The following is a 26,463-nucleotide window of genomic DNA, read 5'->3' on the forward strand; positions in this document are numbered from 1 at the left end:
TACACTTGGTTCCACAAACTTTGACAAATTACAATATTTGCCCCAAAGTTTTAAAAAATTTCACTTACGCCCCAAAATAATTATACTTGAGTCCTTAAGAATTTTTTGGGTATTATAGTATTGGTATAAAAGTAGAGAAGAAGGAACATGCTTAAGGCTTTTGTTGAATTTCTGATGCTCTATTTTTCACTTGGCCAAAGCTATTATCTTCTTCTTCAAAGCTTGCTGAACCCTTTCCCATTTCTCTCAATTCTTGCTCCTTTGATTTCTCCATTGCTATAATAACATTCAACCAAATATAAAGAGTTTGTATTGGTTTTGGAGAACAGCACTTGAACCCAATATCAACATCATCTCCCATATTCAATCTGGCTAGCACATAGATTAAATTGTGAGACTCATCCACTACCAGGAGTATGGATTGACTAAGGACCTTGTAGTTTCAAGGGTCAGACTAGTCATCCAAAAAAGTATTTGAGAGCTACCTAGGAGGAGCAACTGTTGTTGCCATATGAGGATTTCAACCTCTACTTTAGCATTTTGAAACCACTGTGAGGTATTCATTCTCACCCTTATGGTATGGTTTCATTTGTTATGCACGTGATCATTTGATACCAAGTCTTGCAAAGTGATTCTCACTTTTATTTCCGTTGTATTTTTGTATGGTTTTTGAAAATCGATAAAACCTTCGCATTGATACACCAAATGTTGGCATTCTTTTTCAATGGTATCAAAGCCTCGGCTCGGTTTCATCGATCTATGCTTGTGTTTTTGTAAGATGTATGTGTTTTGGGTGGAATGTTGCTCTCTGTTTTGTAGGAATTTGCAGAAACAATCGACTGTGTACGACCATCAGACGACAATTTTTTGCCTTTAGCCCTGTAGAATGTCGATCGAAGGTAGACCAGTCGACTGACAGTAAGGAGCCTGGATAGACCTTGCGTTGATACACCAAATATTGGCGTTCCTCTTCAATGGTATTAGTTTTAACTCGGATTCATCGATCTATGCTTGTGTTTTTGTAAAATGCATGTGTTTCAGGCGGAATGTTGCTTTCTGTTTTGCAAGAAATTACAGAAATAGTTGACTGCGGGCAACCATCAGTCAACGGTTCAAATCCATCAATACTAGCATTATCAACTCATTCATTCTTAAATTTTCTATTGTTTGTTACTCACTCAAGCATCGAGAGGCCTTTCAAAAGAATCACCCCTTTACAAGAAAGCACATAGCCCTTACAAGCAATCAAACATGTCATTCCAAACTTGACCGTGATGTGGCAACGAAACCCTAAACTCATTATTCAAGGCATAAAAAAATACTATGATACATTTTGATGTCATAAAAAATAATTACATTTTACATGTTCAATAATACCCAAGTCCAGGGTAATGTATATTCTTTTCTCAACCTTTTAAGTGTGTTTGTTTTTTGTTTTCAGTTTTGAAAAAAAATCAAACTAAATCGAATTGAACCAAATCGGAATCAAATGGTGCTAAATTGTCATATATCTGATTTTCAACTATTTCAATATTATAGGTGAACTTAGACAGTCTTCTTTCTACATCATTATTTATTTAAAAATTATTTTTTTAGATGCAAAATCACTAATTTTATTTCATGATGATTTTTTGTTTGAATTTATATTCTATTTATTTTGTTATTCCATTTAGATAAGAAGACCCCTTTAACTCCCCAAGTTCAGAGATAAATAATAAGTAGTGAGGTGTCATTTAGATGAAGAGACTCCCCACTCTCCAAATCCACTTATCAATTTCCAATGCTAGGGAATAAATAGTGAGGTGTTATTTAAATGAGAAAGTCTCCCAAGTCTCTAAATTCATAAATTATTTTTTAATATTAGACAATTAATAGTAAAATATAAATCAATAACGTAACGAAAAAAAGGTAAGAAGTGGCATTATTTAAGGAAAATAATTTGATAAAATGATTCTTTAGACAAAAAAAAATTCATCTGAAGAATCTACATTGATCTGGTCATTAAAAAAAAAGTAAAAGTAAATCAATAACTTTTTAATTTGCAAAACTTGACTGTAAACTCTGTTCATTTTTTGATTATTCAATTCTTATGTTTTTCATATTTTTTTATCTTGTCTATATTGTCAATTGAAAATAAATTATTTTCTAAACTTAAATATAAAAATTTAATTGGTGATTTTGTATCTCAAAAAGTAAAGAAAATAGATTTTAAATAATTTTTAATATTTATTTATATTATTAAAGAACCACCAAAATAAATGCGACGGCCGTGATCACAAGTATGATTTGGGTGGTTTACAATGCAGTTGTTTACGTAGTTGCAACAGTATGCAGAGAAACATAGATTTCGACGTACATCTGCCTCAGCTAAGTTGTGAAGAATCCAACTCAGACAATTATCGCATACAAAATTGCATTGCAGTTCTATGGGACTAAGGAACGATCGATGGTTGTAACATAACCGAACTCTCTTCATGAGTCGCCTGTTCGGCAATGCTCCTCAAGATCTTGTCTCAAATATCCTCTCCCTTGCTTTCATTGCCTGCAACACAAACACTTGCACCTCAGAATCATATGAATTCAAGGGGGGGTCCAGTGTTTTCTCACCCCCATAGGGCTTTGAATGGATTTTCACGATACCATGTCTGGTAAATAGCTTTAAGAATAAATGGAGATGAAAAAGAAACCAACCTGCTTTTCCCAATTTGTACAGCTTGTTATAATAGAGAGGAGAACTGTTTGTAGCATAGCACCGGCTTGAATACCAATCCACAGGCCTCTTCCCCTTAATTGTACCCAGAAAGCCAATGTGGCAGCAAGCGGAATTCCGAGAAGGTAGAAGGCTCCAAGATTGACATAAGCCCCTAAATGCTGCCATCCACATCCCCTGGCAACACCTGCTTGTGAGAAAACGAGTTAGTTCATGTAACGGGATTTCATGCTCCGTAGCTGTAATGTGTACCACATATCATTGGAGGCAAAACATGTAACCTGAAAGGACCCCTTGTAAGCTATCCATCATGACAGATAGGCAAACTAGAGGTGCCATGTCGGTAACATAATCCACAACTTCTTTCTCGCTGCTAAAAGTATAGCCAAACACACGCCGTGTAGCAAACAGGGTTGTGATCACTACTGTAGCCTCTGCAACTGCCAGGAAAAGCACGGCAAATACAGCTACACGAGCCCTTTGTGGGTATCCAGCTCCTAATTCATTCGAGATTCTAGTGCTGAAGAAAAAGTGATTATATTACATAGATATCACTAATACATAGCTTAGTTGTAACAAAGCAAAATATCTACATGCAAAAGGGTATGTATTGTGTGGGTGAATCCACCTGGCAGCAGCACCCAATCCATATGGTATAGCATAGAGTGTCGCTATGGTGTTGAGACTGTTCCAAAAATCAACAAGAAAGGCAGTAGTTGTCTAGTTATCCATATCTTACAGGTGAACTCCAATTTACAGTTTGGAGAACTTGGAATATTAACTATTTTGATGGAGGACATACCATACAGATAGTACAGAAGTTTCGAGCTCTGGGTTTGGTAAAAGCCCGGACAATAAGATAAGCAGCTCAAACGACCACCATTCAAGACTGCAATGCATCCCCAAATGAAATCTCAATTAGGGTAAAAAGGGTACCGAGGGAAATCCTAAAATTCATTTAAAATCAACTAAAAAGTTACCAAACCATAACGGCAGAAGGAACTGCGAATCTGAAGAACTCTCCAATTCCACGTAGCACCTCCATTGAAATTGGGACCCGGGTTTTTGAACAGGCCGATGAGTACCTCATGTATAATAAGAGGAAGATCACATTCAACCAATTTGAAATACCAATTGCTATTGCCCCTCCAAGGTTATGAAGTCCAGACTTAAATACTAGTAACCAACAGAGAGGTATGTGGAGAGCAAGAGTGGCGCATGAACTAATGAGCATGGGAAGAAGCAGACTTTGCATTAGATAGTATCGGACTAGTGGTTGAAGAATTGCGTAAGCAAAGAGAGCGGGAACAAGCCAAATTATGAATTTACCAGCTTCCTTTGAGATCAAAGGATCCTGGCCTATGAAAGTGAGTATTTTCCCCATATTGATCCATATTATCGAGAGAGGGAGACAAACAATGATAAGGGAAAAGATAGCAGTGTAAGTTTGAGTTCCAAGCTTATGGTATTGCTGCGCTCCATACGCCTGCCCACAAAGAGTTTCCAAAGCCGAAGCCATTCCTAACTGTTTGACAAGAAAATTCAAGTTATTTCTTCTTGTTATTTGAGACTAGACCTTCTAGTTTGAATCATATATTCTTTTCTTATCAGTACTGATTGCGTAAATATCTGTTTGGGAGACACCCAGTGAAGAACTATAAATGCATAAACATACTCCATGAACGGTAAAGCTTCCGACAGCTTTGCCATCTAAGCCTTTTCCCTTCAGCAACAATTTTTTTACGTGTGAGTTGAAGTGTCAATTCTATCCAACAGTGATTGCACAATCTTTTCGTTGGTAAGTAAGTTTAGCAACAAGACTGTAGAAAACCCGGAAAGGATTTCCCGGATCATGTTCTCATACTAAATGTTAATTTGTTTATCCTGACGAAAGGTGAATTTTCAGAATTTCCACTAGAAGGTGTCAAAACCTACAAGCGGAAGACTGGACCATTTTCCTTGCTTAGACTTCCAGGCCGTGCTATGGTAAATCCTTCTTTAATAGACCAAAATATCCTTGGACATGGCCAGGCGCTAGTCGGAGGGGACCCATTATTGGAAAAAAATTTGGGTTCATGCATCTTGATCATAGAATCAAAAAGGAATCATTGCAGGACAAAAAGAAGAGTTTCCAGTCAATTTTGGAGGGATTGCACAAACAAGCACTAGCAGACAATTCTTCCCATGGACCTGTTAGAATATGTACCATACAATTCTAGGCTCCCAAGGCTTGAATAATAACTTTGTTTAATGCCATTAATCAACCTTTTCAGTCTCTTAATTATAAAAAGTGAGGGGAGAAAAAGAGAATAAATTACTGACTAGAACAGCAAGATCTGTTTCCTAGCCAATGTATCATCTTAAACCCTCTCTACCCAACCAAATTGACTGCTCTTTTTTTTTTTTTTTTGTGCTAATTAAATTAACAGTTCTAAAACTACTGTATTCTACCAATAAAACTTTAGAAAAGAGTTTCATATGCAATGTATCAGCCTCTTCTATTTTTTGTGTTCGAGAAAGAGAGAGTCATAGAAGGCTGCTGCCAACAAATTTCCAGTCAGTTTAGAATATGTCCTAGGGCCCTCACTAACTTTGACACTTTAAACCCAAAAAAGACATGTAGGGGACCAGATTTATCGGGATGCAGTCTTTATGTTTCAATGGTAGTGAAGAGACCCGAGAATCACTCTAATGCTGGACTGAAGAAAATAAATCTGTGTAGAACAACATCATATGGCCGCCTTAAAATCGATCATTTACGACAAAGTACTGAATAATATAATAGTTAATTATATGTAATAATAAAAGAGTGACACTTGGAAGGAACGGAGCGAATTCACAGAGAGAGAGAGAGAGAGAGAGAGAGAGAGAGGCTTACGAGGAGGCTGAAGCCGGAGACGCTGGAGAGGGAGATGGCGAGGGAGGAACTGGAGAGGTAGAGCTCGCCAAGGTGACCGACCATCATGGTGGACACCACCTGCAGCAAGTACTGAGACAGTGTCACCGCCATCATTGGCGCTCCTATGCACCCCAGCCGCTTCACCTCCTCCGCCACCGCCGCCCATCTTCCTCCCCCGCCGCCGCCCTCCTTCGCTAACAACAAAATCTCCTTCTCCTCCTCCATTATTAGTTGATTTTAATTTCTCTGTGAATCGGTGGGGAGAGACAGAGAGAGATTGGGTTTTTTGTTTGTATCTATTCCTCTTCTTCTGGTGCTCAGAAACAGGAGAGAGACAGGAAGAGGTGCTCAGAAACAGGGGAGAGAGAGAGAGAGAGAGAGAGCCTTCGGAATCGGAAGAAGTTCTTGTGCATCCAAAGCTAGAAATGTCTTCCTGTCCGATTCCCCGTTTTTTTGAACCTTATAACTTCCGAATATACATTTGTTTTATTTATTATTATTGTTTAGTTTGATTTTAAAAATATTTTCATAATAAAAAATTAAATATAAAATTTTAATACATTTTCTCTATTATAATTTGTTGATAATAAAATATGATACGACATGAAGTTATTCAGTGTGAACTTAATAGAATAATTATCATTTTAATTAAATAAAAAAATATTTAATTGAGTAAAAGTGTTATAATCGATTAATTTATTTTTTTAATTGAGTAAGATCCGATCATCCAAGGAATTAATTAATTATACACTTGTATTACTCAAATAAATGTTGAAATAGCACTATTCGAGTAACTAAAGAGTTAATTGGCTAATTAATGTATTAGATGAGAAATTATATATTTTAATCGAGTAATAAATTTAGAATAAAATGATAAGTCTCCATAGTTATATTATTAATTGACTAAATCAAACTTGGAATAGAATAATGTTATATTTTAGTCGAGTAACTAAAACTCTTATTCGAGTAATAATTTATAAGTAAAATGTCAAGTCTCTGTACTTGAGCATTTAGTAATCGAGTAATTTTATACTTAGTCGAGTAACTACATGTTTTAGTCAATAAAAATTATTGAACATATATTGAGTCTTTATACTTGAATCATTAATTAACTAAAAGAAAGTTGTAGTCAAGTCATATTTTACTTGAGTATAAAAAATATTTACTCGTCTAATTGCATATGTCACTTGAATAATACCTAGTTTACTGGACTAATGTTAGATTAAATTTCAAGAAATTAGTTGTTACAAACAACAATAAATGCACACATCTTTCAATTTTTAAACATTCTTACATACATTAAATGCTATTTGATCAATCGTTAATGAAAGTAATCTATAATTGAGCTTCAAGATTAATTCTAACAGTTGAAAATGGAAGAAATAGTATATTCTTGCAAATTACAAGGTTAATGACTTTATCCTCTAGACAAACTGTAAAAGTGCATTAAAGAAACCAACATTATATATATCCAAGACATGCACGATATTGAAGACCCTCTAATGAAATATTATCTTGAGGAGAATGAGAAAGAAAAGAAAGAAATAGAACAAGCTGAGCTAAAAGTCAAATCTTTTGTGTTCTCCTGTCTTCAAATCCTTGAAACCAAGAGAAAGAGTGAATTGTTTCTATTTTCCATCTTTTGTACTTTATGTTTGTAATATTGAAATCCTTTGTGAGCTTTCTCTCCTATTCTTTGAGGGTTTGCTCTATACCGTGTGAGCCTTTGCTCTGCATTCATTTGAGAGCTATATTTTCTGTGAGCTTCTACTTCTTATTTCTTTTCTCAAGTTACTGTAAAAGTTGTAGTTGAGTTTTATAAAAACTACTAAAAGGTTATAGTTGAACCTGTTAAAAGCTACTATAAGGGATATAGCCAAGCATTTGAAAAGCTATTGTTATAAAAGATAGTATTCCTCTCTCTAAACAGACACCTCTTAGTGGATTTGAGAAAATTCTTGGTGAGAAGCCAAGGGTTGGGTTGTGCCAAACCACTATAAAATTTGTGTGTCGTCGATTTTATTTGTCTAACATTTGATTTTCACATTTCAAACATTTTCTATATACATTCACAACATTGTTTTTCAAAAGCATAAAGAAGTTTAAAACAGTATTTATATAAAACTTATATCAAATCCAAAAAGTTTTGAAACACTCATGTTGTGGGGTGTCTTAAAATTGTACTAATTTTCAAATTCATTCTTCCCCGAACAGTCTTAGGGACAAAATCCCCTTAGACCCCTGATACGTCTCTGGGATCGGCATGCATCATTTTTTCCCAAGTCCAAGGACACCCTTCAGGGTCTCCCAGACCTAACCCATCCAGTGGCCTGAAGCCTTCTTCTGGGCCACCTGGAGATAGCCATCAAGATGTCCCACCCTGAAGACTTCTTCAAGCCTTTCGGCCTCCCTAAGGCACTCCTCGAAAGAGTCTCATGGCTCAACCATGGTTCCCACCAGTTCGTTTATAAATACTCGCCTTTTAGAAGATAAACAAACATTTTTGGATCTTTTGGCTCCACGGACCCCCTAGACTCATTTCATACCTCTGTCCCACCAACACTCAATCTCTCTCTCTCTCTCTCTCTCTCTAAAACCTATCTGGGAACACAAATATCCCTTCAGAACATGGAACATACATACACTTGCATTATATATCATACTTTGAATATACTTTGGACTATTATCTGACTTTGGCATTAGAGGGCCCGCATGGGGGAGTCTCCCGTGTGCCTTTCTGACTCTTATTTATGACAACAAGCTATGTCCAAGCTTAGCTCACCTGAAAGATCGGAAGCCCTATCTCCCAAAGACCTATCGAGATCACTTCCTCTTGACTACCTGAAGGCCTATCTGGGTAGCATATCTGGAAGCCCCCGATGACCTATCTGGGTTTTGACCCCGACCTATTCCAAATCCATTTGACCTCGCTTGTGGCATCTCGGACCCTCTGTTGTGGTGAAGGACTCTACTCTAGCTAATCCCAAGACAAATAAATTTAATTGTTGTAGTTAGATAACAACAATTTGGTATTGTTTGTGAAAATCAAACAAAAATCAATCCCTTAGCTGCCACCATAAGGGTCAGTTGTGTGAAGATGTTGTGGTCTCACTTCATCCTATAGTACCTGTAATACCGAAAAGTTTTGTAAGCTATTGTCGTTAAATAAATGAAATATCTTTCAAAAATTTAAGGGCTCGGGATGCATATGTAATTCTTGGAAAAGAAATTTGAGAAAGCAATGATGGAAGCCCAAATCCCAAGGGACACTTGGCGCCATGAGATGGAAATAATGATGATGGCCAAATCTCAAATGACACTTGGCACCATAAGAAGAAAGTAATGATGACGACCCAAATCTCGAGGGACACATGACGCCGTAGGATAAAAGCAATGATGATGGCTCAAATCCCCATGATATGTGGCGAAAAACTATTCATCTAAGGGATTAATATGTTAGGATTAGGCCCAAATCTCTAGGGCCACTTGTCACAAGGGGAGAAAAGTTATGATTAGGGTGCAAATCTCAAGGACAAGTGTCACTGTCCTAAGGAGCCAAGTGTCACAATCCTATGGGTTTAAAGGTTCTATATAAGCATGCATTGGGCTTAGCTTTTGGACACCAAATCAATGGGGTAAGTAGCTCATGTAAGAGTGGAAATTCTACTTGAAAGAAAGGAAGAAGCTCTAGTTGAAGGCAAAATCAGGTCACCAGTAATGACGAACTCGTTTCAAAGTTCATGCAAAACAATCCTCAAAATTTTAAGCTAAGCTCAATTTCTTTCTGTAATCATGTAGAGGGTCGAAAAAGGAGTCCATAGGTTCAAACGAGACTCGAATCAGAGTTAAAATGAGTAAGTTATGCCATTTTTAATTTTCAGTAGCAGAATCCGTGGTGACGTGTACGTCACACGTGCCCAGCAGGGCTGCACGTCTAGGCGCATGGCATCCCTTTGTGGCAGTTCGTGTGGGCATGTGAGAGCCCCTCTAGGCCTAAAATTTTGCATGGAAACTCCTATTTGTAATGGTTGCCTACCTATCCAAAAATATTTGAGGTTTTATTACCAAGAAGTCTCGGTTTTTACAGAAACAGCTCACTTGGAGCGGTGTTCGGCCTTAAACTACGTAACCAAGAAGTGAAAAGCTATAGTGAGTGGTTTATGCATGTATTTGGTACATATTGATCATGTTGCTTACATTTGTGCGAGGCTTGTGGTTGCATCTCACTTTTCCTTATGTTTCATGCATATCTTTCTTATGTTTATTTTGCTTTGCTTCATTTTGGTTGTCGCAAGTTTGGGGGACTAGCATGTATGGTCGTGGATCGTGAAATGGGATTGGTGTGATGGACATGTCAGTGCGGGGGTGATTGTAACACCCTGGCATGGGCTTCCACAAAGGGGGGAAAAACTACATAACATCTCATTTTCTGCACTTTCACGTACTTAATTCTTTCACTCCGCAAACCGCCTCACTTAGATATAATTATCTAACTTGAGTGTTTATACTCCTGGGATATTCAACGTCCTAGGTAGATCTGACATTCCAGGTATCCCGAGCTTGAGTTCAGGAAAAGGAAAGAAGGTGGCAGATGTTTAGATTTTGTACTTTTGGTTTTCTATATTGTTGTGCGAGCTACAAATTTGAATGTTGTATTATAAATAGCAGTTGGATCACTTGAATTAAAGTATGTACAAGACTTTTATTTTGTGGTTATACGTTGAGTTGTATGTGATTTCTATTAAAATCATAAGAATCCTAAACACTTCAGGTTCGATCCTAGCTTCTGTATCTCAGGATTCCTTTAACACCCTGATTATGATTTCGAGCTCTCATGTATAAAGAAACAAGGGTGTTATAGTGCCTCCCAATGAGCCACGCTTTGAATCCTCTAAGAAGGCACTGGGAAGCTTGTTGCGAGGTTTTTCTCCTGTTATTATGAGTCGTATAAGGTTCTTCTCCCACTATTATGCTGGCCCTTGGGAGAAGAACACACCTCCCCACCCTATATCCTTGCTCGGAGTCCATGTTGTTCATCAAAACATGGATTCAGGCTTGGCAAGTGGGAAGTAAGGATAAACCCCTCAAGGATATCTAAAGGCCAAGTTCGGGAGATTGTCTCTTCTCGAACTTGTATTTGATGATAGGGTCATCCTCCCTAGCAATGCCAATGCCCGTGGAGGATTTTGTTGTGAAGAATGAAGAATGTGAAGACCTCTTTCGCAGGAAAAGACCTCTAGGGATATGTCTACCAGAGGGTTCTATGAACCCAGGAAGTAGCCCATCTGGCATGCCAATTCCCTCATATATGTTCCTCCCATGCCAGAAGAGGCTTCTCCCCAAACTTCCCAACTTTCTCTGATATTTTTTTCAAGTTCGAGGAAATTCCAACACAGTGGGGTAGGCAAGAGTTGGTAAAGCTGCACGAAATTCCGACGAGAGGAGATTAATTATTAGCGCATTTTGCAGTAGCCCCGTAGAAGCTAAACTGTCGATCCAAGAAGATAACTCTACGATGGCATTTTTCTATAAACACTCCTGGATTAGTCTCATCTCTCTTTGTCGGAAGGTGTTTGGCTTTCCACCCTAGCTCATTTAAGCCTCGAGATCAACTGCGGTGAGAGTTTCTCATGACCCTTCACCATATTCCAAAGGTAAGGGATCATTATAAGTTCCTAAAACATCATATTGATCGCTTCAGGAATACCATATCCAAAGACGCAGAACCAAGTTGTTCTAGGTCGTAGATTAGATGTTGCTAACTTGCAAGAAAAAGTTGCAAAGTGAAGACATTACAAACTAACTTCTTGTAAATCGCGGACATAGGTGTTTGTATCGAATTGTGCAAACAAAATGATCTTGTGATGTAAAAGATATAGGGTAACACGTATATGTTTGTATTCTTTGTTTTGCAACATTTTAGGGAAATATTAAGATTCGGACTGGGGATCTAAGGGGATGGAAACCCTTAGGCTCGGCCCATTCTAAATCTCCTGTAATCCCAAGTTCAAAATCAGACGTATATGAATAAACAGGATTTTTGAGCAAAGGAATTCTCATAACATCATGAATTATTTGAACAGCTATCTGTTAAAGACAACCTCTAAGAGCGAACGTAGGAAAGAATCTGAACCACTAAAATAAAAACACTAAAACCTCGATTGTCAAAAAATGACACCCTTATCTTTCATATATTAGGCCACAAGAGTCTTGCCCTAATACATCTCACAAATATAGGCACTTTGCCGAACTGTGAAAACAAAAATATTCTCCTACATAGTGGAAGTAGGCATCCCGTCGAACTATTTGAACAAAACCTTATCATAGCAAAAATAGGCATCCCGTCAAACTACTTCGATAAAACCATATCATAGCAGACGTAGGCATCCCGCTAAACTACTTTGATAAAATATATATTTTGATCTCGTACATAAGTGGCTTAGTAAAATTTCCACCAAACCGCATCACTAAAAAAGAGTGCCCATTGGCACACTCCGTGCCATTAGGGTCCCTGTCTTCTTCACCGAAAACTCTCTTACAGGCTTAACGCTCTTACATCTCAAAAATCCCATCGTCTTTGGATGCAAAGACCATGGTCACTCCCTTAAACGATTGCTCCACTGCCCTGTGCATCGATGCACCAATTGGTGGAAGGGATAGAATCTTAAGAAATTGTTTTGCCTCTGTGTAGGTCCATTGGTACTTACCTTTTTTACTACACTAGGGTGTCTAGGATCGTGTACCGTTCCTCGCAACCAGACCTTTCCACAAAGGGACTTTATGGGTCGGTGTCCTCCCTCCCGAATGGCCTCGAGGCACAGTGGCGACATCCTGGCTATGGATGAGGCCAGTAGGTAAAAGGAAGTCGCTGGGCTTGGGCACACGTCTAGCCCATAGTTGCAAGTGGTAGCAGTAGTACTCCCGAATGATGTCAGATGCGGGATGTCTCACACCTTACTCTAGACCTATGAATATTTATCCTAAATTTTATATATTTCTAGGGGCTGAATGTTCCCTTTTGCCCCAACAAGTTTACCATTACTTTCGAAAATACTTTATTATCTCTTTCTTCATTTCCATAAATTTATATATAATTGATTGATTCACCCTTTATGAGTTTGAAAAGAGCAACATCCCTCATCTGGGGAGTTGGATTATCTTTATATGCGGACATGCACACATGTATCAGGACCTCCCTCTAAGAAAGGACACATCTTCGACGGTAACAATTAAATTATTTTCCTACTTCGTTCTTATTCATACTCCATGCATTCATATAGCTCATGCGCATGATAGAATCTTAATTGGTCATCCAAATAGCAATCCCCCAAAAAAAACATGCTCACTGCATTAATATCTATTCAATTCTCAAAATACAAAAAGAATAATGACTCCAAAAAGGCAAAATAGGGTAAGAGGGCAGCAATAAGTCTTTCCTAAATCAAAGCCCAGAAAACTTGTTGTAATGACCCATTTATTTAAGAATTAATGTAAATTTTTGTGTAAGGAATTAAGTGGAAAAAAATTAAAATTTATATATTTTTTATCAGGGGAGTTTTAGCAATTATTCGAAAATACTAGGGTTTAAGTGTAATTTTGGAAATTGGTGGTTGAATCACCTTAAATATAAGTTATGCACAATATTAATTAAGAGAGCATGTAGGCCAAATGGCATGCGTGTGAGAGGAGGCCAGGGGCGATCATGGGTTCGAATCGTACAGTAGGTGCGTAGCTGAGGTTAGTGGAAAGAAATTAGGGGAAACTTTAGTGGCATAGGCAAGCTTAATTTTGAAAATGTTTGGCTGCAACGTCAGCAACCCTAGTATGTTGCAAGGATTAAGGACAAATATCTAAGGCAAGTTCTCTTCCTATTTTATCAAGTTCCGTTCTCCGTACCTTGTTGTTGCAAGTTCATGCTTCTTAACTTTCTACTTTGCAAGTTCTTATCCTTTTATTGCAATTTCCTTCACGTTCCCTCTATTTTGCAAGCTTTTAGCACTCTATTACCGTTGCTTCTACAATGCCTTGATTTCTTGAGTTTGGGTTAAGTAAACCCTCAATTATGGAATAATTGGTTTGCATGTGGGCTATGAGGTTACTTAATTTTTCTACTGAGTCTCAAATAGGATTTTGTATCACCCTATCTTTCTTTGGGAATGATGCTTTATTGGGAACATGCAAGGGTTTGATGTTGCTTTGCATAGGTTCTGTTCTCTCATGTATGTTGCCTCGGGGTAGTCGTATGTCTGTTATATATAATGAGTTATTATAATATGCATAGTTGTGATTATGCATATGATAGGTTTAAAATGCTATGGCACACACCCAAGAGAGGGTGAATTGGGTTATTTAAAAATTAGCTTGAAAACTTAAAATCTTTTTTAAAACAAATAAGAATCTAATGCAAGTGAGGATATTGAAGTACTAGCAATGATAAACAAACCAAATAACACAAGCAAAAGAAGTGCACAAAGGATTTATAGTAGTTCGGCTTAAACCAAGCCTAATCCACTACTTAGCTTCTCACTAAGGATTTTGTAAACCAATCAACTATAACCTCCTACTTGAACCCAAGTAGGCCCTCTGGTCTAAGACTAGGAATTACAACCTCCTACTTACACAAGTAGGCCCTTTAGCTACATAAGTTAGGAAATACAAGAAATGTTTAATAGGGAGTTTCTAAGAGTATATACTCTTAGTTATAATGTCACTCAAAATAAGATACAAAGGCTTGAAACTAATTTTACAATATGATACACAAAGCCTTATTGAGAGAAAAATAAAGCTTAAAGCACAATCGAGAAGATGAATAAATTTTGCAAACTCACTTCACTTCATTCCCATCCATTAGCTTCTTCTTGATCATCCTTGATTTTTATTTATAGGTGTTCCACAAGTTTCAAGAGAAAACTAGTCGTTTTGAGCAGTTAGGATTTGAAAAACTAGTCATTATTTATTTTCTGTGAATTAATCGGGCGACTGATGACTTAAATTAGTTGACAGATTGAATTTTTAAGCTTCTGTTAGTCGATAGATTAAAAGCATTAGTCGACAGATGCAAAGGTTAGTTAACGAATGAAAAGACTTAGTTGACAAATGAAATGAGTTAGTCGATTGATCAAGGCAAAATAATTTTAACTATGAAAAACATACACACTGTCAGGCGACAAAAGGAAATGGATAAGCGCCTAATTAGTTAAAAAACACACATTACTCATGTTGTTAGAAGCCTAATCAAGGAAAATCAGTTGACTAACACTTCTATAATCTTTAAAAACTCTTTTTGCCTTAAACCTCAAATTCATTTAAAAACATTTTGAACTATTAATATAAATACAAAAAATGAGATACTTGTCATTTACCTTGAGATATGATTTCCAATATCACTTTATTTAATCTCTCATTGATCCTTATTTGAAATTGAAAAATGTACGCTTGAATGATAAATTTAATTTTTATTTTGGTGCTTAATAAAACAAATAAAAATAATTTAGGGCACCAAGTCAATAAACATCAATGAAATAATTTCATCATCAAAATACAATTAATTTTCATCATCAAAACTATATCAAAAGCAAAAACATCAATCTATCAAAAACATACATGGTCTTTTGCCTTTGAAAAAGTTTTGTTTCATTTATCCAATGGTTCAAAACCAATTTGTAAAAATTATTTAGGAGATTTTTTTAAATCTTAATATTTGTCTTTGCAAATCTCCATGTACAAGAATAAAGAAAATTATAATTCATTTTATTTTCATTTTCATTTTAACAAAGCATTTGAAATTGATTTTTGTTTCCAAAACATATACTTTGATTAAGAGTATAAAACCATTTGATGTTTTTCATCATCAAAACTAAGCACAAGAGTAAAATATAAGCATATAGAGCATGTGCATGAAAAGGGTTTTGAAATGCCTAAAAGTTTCATGATGCGCTCGACAAACGAGATTTGCAGGATATATCCATAGAGATAGTTTCAGCTCAGAGATAGACTTCGGTCCCATGGTTATGATATGGACTTCGGTCCCATGGCAATAGTTTTTAAAAGATTACATAAAAGCACAAATGGATTGTTCGTCATGTTATCATGAAGAGTGGTGAAATGAGGTGTAGCGTAAGTGCCTTAAATGTTATGCATGGTCTTTATTGCTTCTCGATACTTATGATTCTCATGCTCACTTCCTTTCAGTTATATTTGTTGGGCCTTGTGGCTCATATTTGCTTGCATCATTTCAGGTAAGGGTAAGGCTAAAGAGATGGGCGAGTCAAGTGAAGTTGGAGCCATGGGGTAGAAGTGTGTACAGAGTCGTCCCAATCGGAAGGTCCTTAAGGGGTGTTTTTGAGATGTGTAATACTAAGTTATGTTTTATTTATGTTCTAGGTTGTACCCCTAAGGGGATATGGTAGGTATATGGACCCTAATATGTATATGTCTATGAGTAATGATGTATGAATGTGGCTTCTGTTGTTAATAGCAAGGAATATGCGTGACGCTTCTAATTGGGTTTTACGTATATGCTATCTTTTCTGATGAACCCTTCTCGGATTCCTTGAATGCGAGGTCTCTAGTGATGGGCACGCTATAATTATCAGAGCTTGGCTAAACGAGAAATGGAGAGAAATTAGGGGCGTTACATTTCTTCTCCTGACCAGGAGCTCTATAATACCTCGTATTGCATAGTGTTAAGTAAGTTCAAGGAATTGGAAATCGGTTTGAGAATTTAGTTAATTAAATGTCAAATCAATGGAAAAGAGTACTCCGAAACATAAATATCTAAGAAAAGAGGTATGTCATTGACGAGCATCCCAAGACAAGATCTATGACGTCAAAAGAAATCAAATCAGGGACAATTATCAATACAACTATGATTTGGTTTGAAAAATCGAATGATCGTAAGAAACTTCTGAAAAATCAATGGAACCCTAAACGGGCTCCGATTTTATGTGAGAATCAACCCTGAAGTGGTTTCGGGATGAAGCAAAGGTCCTGTGAGGCTCAGGGATGAAATCGACCTTATCGAGTAACCTTAGATGTTTAATTTTGGGTTTTTGTCAGTTTAATCCAAATAAAATTTATATATGAGGGTGTAATCATAATTAGGCAAAGTCTAAAATGAAATTATGAAGTTGATTGATGATTTAGGTGTAAATAATAATAATAATAATAATAATAATAATAATAATAATAATAATAATAATAATATACTATGTAATATAAATAATAGATATATACATATATATAGGCATGAGCAAAGGAAGCAAATTAGAAGCAGAGAAGCAATTGTGGGCTGCAAGTTACAAAGCAATTGGCTGCAAGTTGGAGGAAAATCTATAAGAAATCTGGAACAGGTACTGTAAAAGATTTGAGATAAGATTTGATAATAAATGTGATGTATAATATATATCTATATAATAAGGCAGGACTGTTTTTGAAAATGTCTCAAAATGTCTTTTGATCCCATGGCTGAAATTGATTTCAGTGTTAATGAATGGCTTGGATTAATTTTCAGATTTCAATTTCACGCCCACTCTGTCTTTCCTCTTTCTGTCCCTCACACCCACCCCCCTTCCACGCCAGTACTCTGCAATTCCTCTCTCCCACTCCCTCACTCACTATCTCTATCCCTTCTCCTTCCTATCTGTCTCTCTCTCTGGTTTGCCTTCCACCGGTCGATCGCCGCTCCACCATCTCCGATCCTCTCTCTGTTCTCCTTCAAGCCAGCCAGCACCACCATTGTCCCCCACACCGCCTACTTCATCTCTCATTCCGCCCATTTCATCTCTCCATCGCGAACCAATCGTCATCACAAACCCACCCACCCATGCCGTCGTCGCCCCTCCCTCCGCCGTTAGTTGCACCCCCTATCGACCTAGCCCTGCCATCGTCGCTGCAACCCCTTCTCGAGACCACCGAGGAGAAGCTATTCATCGATGGGATTTCATGGGAGACCACCAAAGAGAAGTTGAAGGACCACTTCGAGATCTACGGTGAGGTTTAATGGCCACCACTGCCTTTCGGCCCAGAACTGCCGTCATTGCCCCCCATTTTCACAGTTTGCCGCCAGCCCCTCTTAGCCCAGAACCGTCGTCGGCAAAGTGAAATTTTGTAAGCGAATCTCTCAAATTTTCTCCATTGTGGACTCTCTCTTTCTGTGTATGTACTTTCAATCTCTTCTTTTTCGTGAAGAGATCTTTGCGTCGCCAGTTTTGGTGCCTGATCTGTCAGTGGCTTCGTTTTGCTTGAATTTCTAGGTTCTGTTTGTTAATGTGTGGGTTTGAGTTTTTGTTTGGTTGATTTGAAAATGAGGTAAGAGAAATGAGAATGAAGGCCAGATTCTTGACCTGGAAACTGAAATTGTGGGCTCTCTGTGTTAATATGTGCATTTGAATTTGCTTAGGGTGAGTTGAAAAATGGAAGTTGGAATCTTTTCTTGGGAACTGAAATTTTTGGTTGTTTTTCTTTTGGTTTCATTTGAGATTTTGTTGGAAGTTACGTAAATGAGGGAAAAAGAATGAAAAATAAAGTTGAAATCTTTTCCTGGGTTGGAATTTGTAATGGAGTGTGTCGAATTATCCTATTTGGTTTTGTTTTGTGTTGGCTTTTAATGGTTATAAAACTTTTTTGTATTCTAAGTCACCAAATTGGGTTGTAGTGGTTCTCCTTGCTTGGATTTTGCTTATAGGCTGGTTTTTTTTACCTTGGCTTTATAACTAAGACATCTCCCTGGAAAGAAGAATACAAAGAAAATAAAATAACTAATGGACATACATTTTATGTATATATAAGTACATTTGCTGTTGTTTCATTTTCTTCGCTTCCACAATTTTGAAACACAGTGGTAGTGCCATTTTTGTGGTTAAATTTTTGAATGGTAGGGCTTATGGATTTGTCCTTCAATAGATCTTATCATTTGTTCTGCTGAGTGTATAAATTGATGCACTTTTTGTGGTTGTGAAGATTGAATGTTAGAAATAGGAAATGTATATATCAAGTTACCAAATGATTTTATTTATATTTTGTAAATGGAAGAGACTGAAATTTGTTTTTTTGATTTCTTATGTTCTGAATTCTAATTTGTTCCTGTTACTTTTGGTTGCTTGCATGTGAGATTTTGGGCACATGTATATATGGATGCTCCAAACAACAAGTTCAGTTGGCATAAGCCTCAAATACTTAATTTTAAATATCAATTAAGTATAAGAAGTGGTTGGTTGGAAATGAAAGCAATGAATAATAAGCCCATTACATTCGTTTTGTTTTTCTTGATTGGTTGGGAAATCTGATATTGTTGCACGAATCAATTTTGTGGAAAGAACAGGTGGTTTTGTGGCAGAGATTTGGATTTTTAGGGTTTTGGGCAGAGTATTTAAGTGGTTATTATTTATGTTTTTATTTGCTATATTTAGTTCTGTTCCTTCAGTTGCTGACAAAAAAGATGGGAAAGAGATGAAGAATCGTGTCTCTTAGATTCTGTTTACAAAATAAATTTTTAATTTCTGGTTTTTGATTGAGATTTGAGGATTTTGGTGTGACTTTGCTTGATGTTTTCTGTTAATCTCCCAGACAAATACCAACAAATTCTTTCAGGACGTTGAAAAAGGTGAGTGTATTTGGTTCTTTATATAGATTGTAACGAAACAATAATATTTGAGATTAGATGCTATTAGTTAGTCTTTGGGATAATGCAAGACTGTAAGAAATGGTATTTGAGCTGTTTGCTGAAGACCCAAAATATATAAAACTGGATGTAATGGGCTTATTATTCATTGCTTGCATTTCCAACCAACCACTTCTTATTCTTTATGTTCTTAACTTTTATTCTTTATGTTCTTAACTTCAATACTTAATAACATATTCAAATGTTATTGACTACAACATTTGAATTTTTTTAAACAAAAAAACACCAATAGTGTAAATTTTAATTTTTTTTTTTTAAATTTCTACGTGATTTTACCACTACTGTTTGTTGCATTGAAATCTGAGGGGCTTGAATTGCTTGATTTAGCCTAAGTTTTAGGGTATGGATGTGGCATGTGTAGCTGGCTGCACTCTCACCCTGCAATTAAAATACAAAACAAAACACAATAAAAATTTTATATATATTTTTTTTATTTAGGTGAGAGGTTTATACTCGTCAGTGTACGAGTGCAGTTGTAGTCCAAATTTAAATTTATATTTTCTGGATGAGTCCAGGTCGTCCACTGAGAGATTTACTTATGGCAAAAGCAAAAGAATGTCACACACACGCACACGCATTTAGATGAATTGGTAACAAGATTTTGTTTTATGAATTTTTTTTTATAACAAATATTAGAAAATAAAGCAAGGTAGAAGTTAAAATAAATGCTTAATGTGAGGATATTAAATTGGATAGCACTTGAGTTAAGACAATTTTAGCACCAACCCATTGATTCCCAAATTTTAGCAAACAAGGTTAGTAACATTAATTTAATTTCAGATATGAGGGTTTGTTACTAGATGCAATTAGAGATGATGATAATTCTAGTTTAAGCAATCCCCATACATGATATGCGGGATTCTAATTTAAGCAACTACCATAAATCTAATTACAATTAATATACAAAACAACTAAATTAATCATCCGGGTTTGGGTATGATAGTGTTTCCAGTTCTAGTAACTCTCATGCATGACATGAAAGCTCTAAGTTAGGCTTACGCTCCAATCCAAACCTAGTAATTTCCCAATAATTAAAACTCACTCATACTGAAATTTAAATTAATGATACTCATTTTAAGCGCAGCTTTCTTTGGAAATCATTGGCGTTGGACACTGTCCTTGCCTTAACCCAAGATTAGGTTTAACTACTCATTTCCATTTAAAAGTTAATTAACAAGAATTTAAATGGCTTAATTTAAATAACAGAATTTAAATGACAAGAATTGAAATAGCAGAAACTAACCAGTCATTTAGGCGGTGGATAATTGAAAGACAAGAATTAAAATTGCAGAAATTTAAAGGCAGAAATTAACCGGCCATTTAGGCGGTGGATAATAAAGTAACAATAAATGACATAAGAATTTAAAAGAAGAAAGAAAAGAAGTAAGATTACAAGAGAAAACAAGAGAGAGAATAAGAGTAATTCTCTAAGGGAAACTCTAAGAACAAAACTAAACTTTGATTCAAGTAATAACCACTTCCTCACAAATGCACCAAAGTGAGCTATTTATAGCCCACAAGATGCATTACAAGCCACACAAATATTCAACAAAACATTCACCTAACTAATGGAAGAAAATTAGGTAAAAGACAAAAAATACAAAAGACTTTAGGTGGTAAAACATTTATAAAAAAAATACAAAATAAAGAAAAGTCTTCTACAAATTGGGCTTTGTTGGGCCTTTGATTGGTTTTGTGCCTTTTTTTATGTTGGATTCTACTTGATAGTTGGACTAAGTGCACTTGAAACATCCTCTAGACTCCATAGTTGGCCCATGATTTTGAGCAACACTAATGGGTAATCCAACGTCTTCGATTTATGCCCCTAATTAATTATAGAAGTCAACTTCCTTGCTTCATCCTGTAATAATATGTAATACGAATAATTATTTATTTTAAGCATAATTATAAAGTCAAAATGGGGATATAATTCATTAAGATTTAGGAAATATTAACCCCTCATCAGTAGCAAGTTCTAATCTTTTGATTTGTTGTTTGTAGCAAGATTGGGATTTTCTTGGAACTTGCCTTCCCACATTGTGTTGTAAGTTCATGATCTAATATATATGTAATTGTGGTGGAATATGTTAGTGATGAAGCAAAGAGAATGAGTATGACACTGATGTACAATGAAAAAATGACTGACAGGGTTTGGTTTCTTGGTTTTATGTGGGTAATGGGTTGTTTGATTTTTGCATAATTCCTTGGATTTTGATTTTATACAGGTTCCAAAGTGGCCTGAAAAGATTGCTTTAGCTAAATATAGGTTCCAGAGTTCAGGTACGTAATTGATCCACTTTGCTTCATCCGAGCTCTATTATTATTGTTATTTGTATATATGATTGTCCATGTTTATGAGGGCATGTGTGTGTATGTGTTTAAGGGGTGTTTTAGATGGAGAAAGCTGAATTTGGGTTCTGAAGTGAGCATTTGATATCCATGCTAAATTATCTATTGACTTAAATGAATTGGAGCTTATTTACATGACTTAGGACGTGACCTGATGTTTGAGTCTATCCTGTTATGGGTTGTCTTGGTGTTCTGCCCAAATTCTATTAAGGGATTAGGAATGCATAAGGTCTCAAGGCCATGAAGATTTGTCTTCAGCTTCACTCTTAACTAATAGAGAAAAAATAATAAAGCATACATTTTCAGTTATCTCAAAGAGAAAAAATAATAAAGCATATGTTTAACACCATTACTTACCTATGTGTACCAAATGAACAAAAGGCATATTTTCAAGGCAAGTATATAATCTTCCCATGGTTGCCTAGAATACATGTGAACCCTATATTCTGTATAATACCATATGTGCCACACCTCAACATTAAAATAAAGCAAACCATGGTATAAAATATTGGTCCTTGGAAAAGGGTGATACTTTTTTTGTGTCCATTTGTTATGTATAGCTCTTATTTTTGGGTTAAGTAATTTGTACAAGGGATTTCAAGACTTTAATACTTGAGTTGGGCAAGTGAATTAAGTATTTCAAGACCTTCGTTCATTGCTATATGTGTTGTGATTGAGATATGTTGGTAAAGACTTAGTTGAATATGTTAAAAGTTCTTAGTACTTTTGAGTCTTCCTCCAATTATTACAAGTTTTTATTTGAATATTTAGTACTTATCAAATTATTTTTGTTTGTTGCATACGGAGTGTATTTATCTATTTTTTTTTAACTTGCTTACACGATTGATATTATTACGTTCTTATGCGTATTGATAAATAATTTTGCTAAGGCAAGATTGTGTGGGTAATAGTTTCTATATTTTCAATTGCATGTTTAGTTATTTCTCTCTGTTTCTTATATTTGTAGCCACCCTAGTGTACTAACCACCAATGCAAACTCACAGGATTGAAAAATGAACAATCTCACCATTTTTGGTCATGTAAGTTTAAACCTCTTCTATTTTCTTTTATTTTTAACACCGCAACATATTCACATATCTATTTCACTTTATTTTCATGCATCTTCTTACAGATTGATGACGACTTAGAACAAACTGTAAGATGAGTTTCATTTCACTCATATATTATTCACAGTTTGTTTGTTTATTAGATGGTAAATTGTGTAATTAGTATTTTATTGATTGTCTATACAGGTTGATAATCTATTGGAATCATATTTTTAGGAGAAATTATCTCTAAATATTTTATTGTTGTACATTCTTCCAGTTGGAAGATGCAGATTTGGATTGATACAATGACATTCAAAGTTGTGATGGAAAGAGAGAGAGTATTTACAATTACAGGTTGATAATCTATTGGAATCATATTTTTAGGAGAAATTATCTCTAAATATTTTATTGTTGTACATTCTTCCAGTTGGAAGATGCAGATTTGGATTGATACAATGACATTCAAAGTTGTGATGGAAAGAGAGAGAGTATTTACAATTACGTGTAGATAAATGACCCATTTTGATAAAGTAGATTAAAGAATGACCCATTTTGCAAATGTACTATATATAATTATGTTTTGTGGTAATTCTTTAATCTTATTTATGTTTATGCACAACTATGAGTTTATTTTGCAATGGTAAATAGTTCGAAATAGGCAAAACAATGGTTATTATTGTTTTGATGCCTAAAACAATTGGTAAATAGTCATGTTAGGCATGACGATGGTTAATATTATGATGTTTTATGGTAATCAGCATGCATATGACATGGTTTGGTTATGATTATAAAATATATAAATTTTGTAGACATGTTGATATATTTGTGGTATTATATTTTCAAAGGATATTTTGTCGAAAAATTGAAAATTTCTTACATTGATTTCAATTTACATTTTCAAATGATACTTTCTCATTACATGATTTTTGAATTAAGCAAATTTTTTTAGTGACCCAAAATGTAATTATTGACCTCTTGCTTGGTTTTTGTTCATTCATTGAGATAGCAATTGATTTATAAGTAGTTTATATCATTTTATTTTGTGATTAAAGTAGTCTGTGATTAAAAAAATTTATGAATTTATTTTGTCTGTCGCTTTTACAAGTATTGATATAGTTGTTTGTGTAGGAAAAATTGTGTTGTGGTAATTAGTACACAGTTAGATTTCAATGTGCATATGACATGATTTGATGATGATACCCTGTCAAATTTCTGACAGAGTATCCACATTTTGACCATTCTTATTTCACTAAAGTCATGACATCAAACGATTTTTAGGTTAATACATGCTTATATTCATTGTTTGATTATTTCGTGTTTAAGAGCTATATACATTGTCTTCACACACATGATTATTTTTCGTTCTAATTCAATGTTCGATTTTTTTTTAGTTGTACCGTACCTTCAGGCACAGGTTATCCCTAGTATATATATATATATATTGTGGAGTACAAGCAGTGGGTTGCCTATAAATTGGCAGAGGCTTTGGGAGAAATGGAAAAAGGAAATGGAAATTCAAAGAGAAGAGTGTGAGAAGAGAGAGTACAGAAGGAGATCAAAAGGCGTCTAACAGTTACGGCCGAAGGCGGCGACCATGGCCGCGAGTAACGGCCACAAGCAACAGGCGACAGGCAGAGTACAGCTAAGTCGACGGTGACGCGACTAGCAGCGACGGCGATGGCATGCGATGGGGCGTGGTAGTGGTGTAGGAGATGGTCGGCTGCTAGCACACACAAGAGGTGGCTAACGGTTAGAGTAGCAGCGCAAGGAAGAAGAATGAGGAGAAAAAAAGAAAAGAAAAAGAAAAAAAGAAAAGGAAAAATGAGGGAAGGAATGGAAAAGAATGAGAAAAGCTTCCAAAAAATTCTGAGAAGTAATTAGGAGGCTAAAGGAGCTTACCTGAAGTCAAGAAATGAAATTTGAGGCACACATACTGAGAAAGTCTAAAAGGCTAAGTCAAAGGTGAGTGGTTCGACCTTAAAGCCGATTTTATGTAAATGGTTTTATCATGTTGACATGCCTTGCTATTCTATATATCATGTAAATTGCATTCACATGTCATGATGATGAAATATGAATATGTTTATGATGATATTATTGATCATGCATCACATATGTTTGAGAGTACGGATAGGCATCGTTGTTCTACCAAGGGTGCTCCCATACACCTTGGCCTGGTAAGGAAGTTGTAAAAACGGAGAGTAGCAATAAAGTGTGGTTAATGCCTTGTTGGCTCAAACGAAAAGAATGAAGACATTTTGCATCTTGCGTACATGCACGAAATATACTTTTGTACCCTTACTTAGATGATTCAACATCTAACTCAAACTATGCCCTTGGAATATTCAAACATTCCAAATGGAGATTGTAGCAGAAACAAGGATGAAAGAGGCATGTAATGGCAGTTAGCGAAAGTGCATGAGATATGGGCTTTATGTATGTTCAGCCTATGTTTTTAAAATTCTGCTACTTTGAATTCTGAACGTTTTGAAGAATGATAATGTATAACCTTATTTAGAGTTAATGTTAAAGTATAAGGTTCGATTCTTATTTCCGCTATCAATGAAATACCTAGTCTAGCGTATATGATGTATGATGAATCTAATGCTAGATAGGATGATAGAAATTTTAGGAATTTTAGAATGATTGTGTAGCAACCCTTCTCCTAGAACTGCCCGAGAAGAGGTGTTACAGGAAAATAAAATAAAACTAACTGATAAACTGAAATCTAATACCATAAATGAATATCTCAATCAACCGAATAAATACTTTGAGTCAATATAAACTAAAAACCATAAACTCGATTTAAAGGAAAATCCCACAACTGAAATATAAAATAATCCTAAACTGACAAGACACTACAAAACTAGCAAACAAACAAAACTCCCAGACACCTTTGATCTTGAGCGGCTCCACGTACACATATTATTGACCACTGCTGCTAGGCCTCACATCTGGTACTCCCCCGCTAAGACCTGGAATGGTGAAGAGTATAAGATGAGCGACAAAACTAAGCAAGTAATAAGCTGGAAAGAATAACTGAAGCTGCATTGAAGAATATCAATACTGAAAAAATTACTTACTGAACTTGCACTAAATATAACCTCTATCTATTAACATTCACAAAATGTAATGCACATAACTGTAAACTAAATGCAGGTATGTAACTTTGGCTCATAGGCCCATATAACTGCAATACATACATACCTGACTGATCTGAATCCTGCAAACATAAAAGCTATAAGCACATACTGTGGACAATATGCCCCTAGTCCCCTGGTGGCCACAAGGCGGACAACTCATAAACTGAGCTGAAACTGAAACTGGTGAGATCCCCGCAGACTAGTCGCCTGGCGTGCATAATGTAATGCTCATATACATGCTGGCACATGAACATGTAGTGCTCCATATAAAGTCATGTTCAATGCTCATACCAAAATGTATGCATGTAATCTGACGAAATAATGTTGAACATGTCATAACAAAAGTATAAAATGCACAAGCTATTATTACTATTATCAGAGTCCAAATATTACTTGTATTTTTCTATAAATACCAAATTTATTGATATTTATTCATTTGTTTAATTAATTATTTATTCTGAGGGTGCAACATGAAAACTTCTCGGGGGGGGGGGGGGTCACCCATCCTATCATTACTCCCACCTGAGCATGCTTAACTTTGGAGTTTCTTGAATATTGGTTACCAAAGGGGATGTCGTGTATGGAAATTTAGTGTGAGTGACTTGCACATTGGTGCCATTCGAATGACTCAC

At 35.8% G+C, this 26,463-nt stretch overlaps 1 protein-coding gene across 2 annotated transcripts; it reads right to left on the bottom strand.

Annotated features, from left to right (window-relative positions):
- Window positions 1-2,218: 2,218 nt before the first annotated feature.
- LOC127806795 (protein DETOXIFICATION 12-like) lies at window positions 2,219-6,033 on the bottom strand. Of its 2 annotated transcripts, XM_052344310.1 has the most exons (7): window positions 5,589-6,033; window positions 3,691-4,235; window positions 3,513-3,599; window positions 3,339-3,395; window positions 2,992-3,230; window positions 2,692-2,897; window positions 2,219-2,542 (listed from the first exon to the last, which is right to left on the bottom strand). In XM_052344310.1, the coding sequence occupies exons 1-7, from the start codon at window positions 5,832-5,834 to the stop codon at window positions 2,501-2,503; spliced, it is 1,422 nt and encodes a 473-aa protein (XP_052200270.1). In that variant the 5' UTR covers window positions 5,835-6,033; the 3' UTR covers window positions 2,219-2,500. The 2 variants fall into 2 exon arrangements, with proteins under 2 accessions (XP_052200270.1, XP_052200271.1); XM_052344311.1 differs by lacking the exon at window positions 3,339-3,395.
- Between the last annotated feature and the right edge of the window lie 20,430 nt (window positions 6,034-26,463).

Source organism: Diospyros lotus, chromosome 7 (genome assembly GCF_014633365.1).
Source record: "Diospyros lotus cultivar Yz01 chromosome 7, ASM1463336v1, whole genome shotgun sequence".
Lineage (NCBI taxonomy): Eukaryota > Viridiplantae > Streptophyta > Magnoliopsida > Ericales > Ebenaceae > Diospyros > Diospyros lotus.

Bases quoted from the DNA above. Each gene is read 5' to 3' on its own strand.
- LOC127806795 (XM_052344310.1), bottom strand. From the start codon at position 5,834: ATGGAGGAGGAGAAGGAGATTTTGTTGTTAGCGAAGGAGGGCGGCGGC. The intron at 4,236-5,588 runs GTAAGCCTCTCT...CTTGTCAAACAG, and splicing joins TCTCCGGCTTCAGCCTCCTC to TTAGGAATGGCTTCGGCTTT. The intron at 2,898-2,991 runs GTTACATGTTTT...TCTCACAAGCAG, and splicing joins CTTACAAGGGGTCCTTTCAG to GTGTTGCCAGGGGATGTGGA.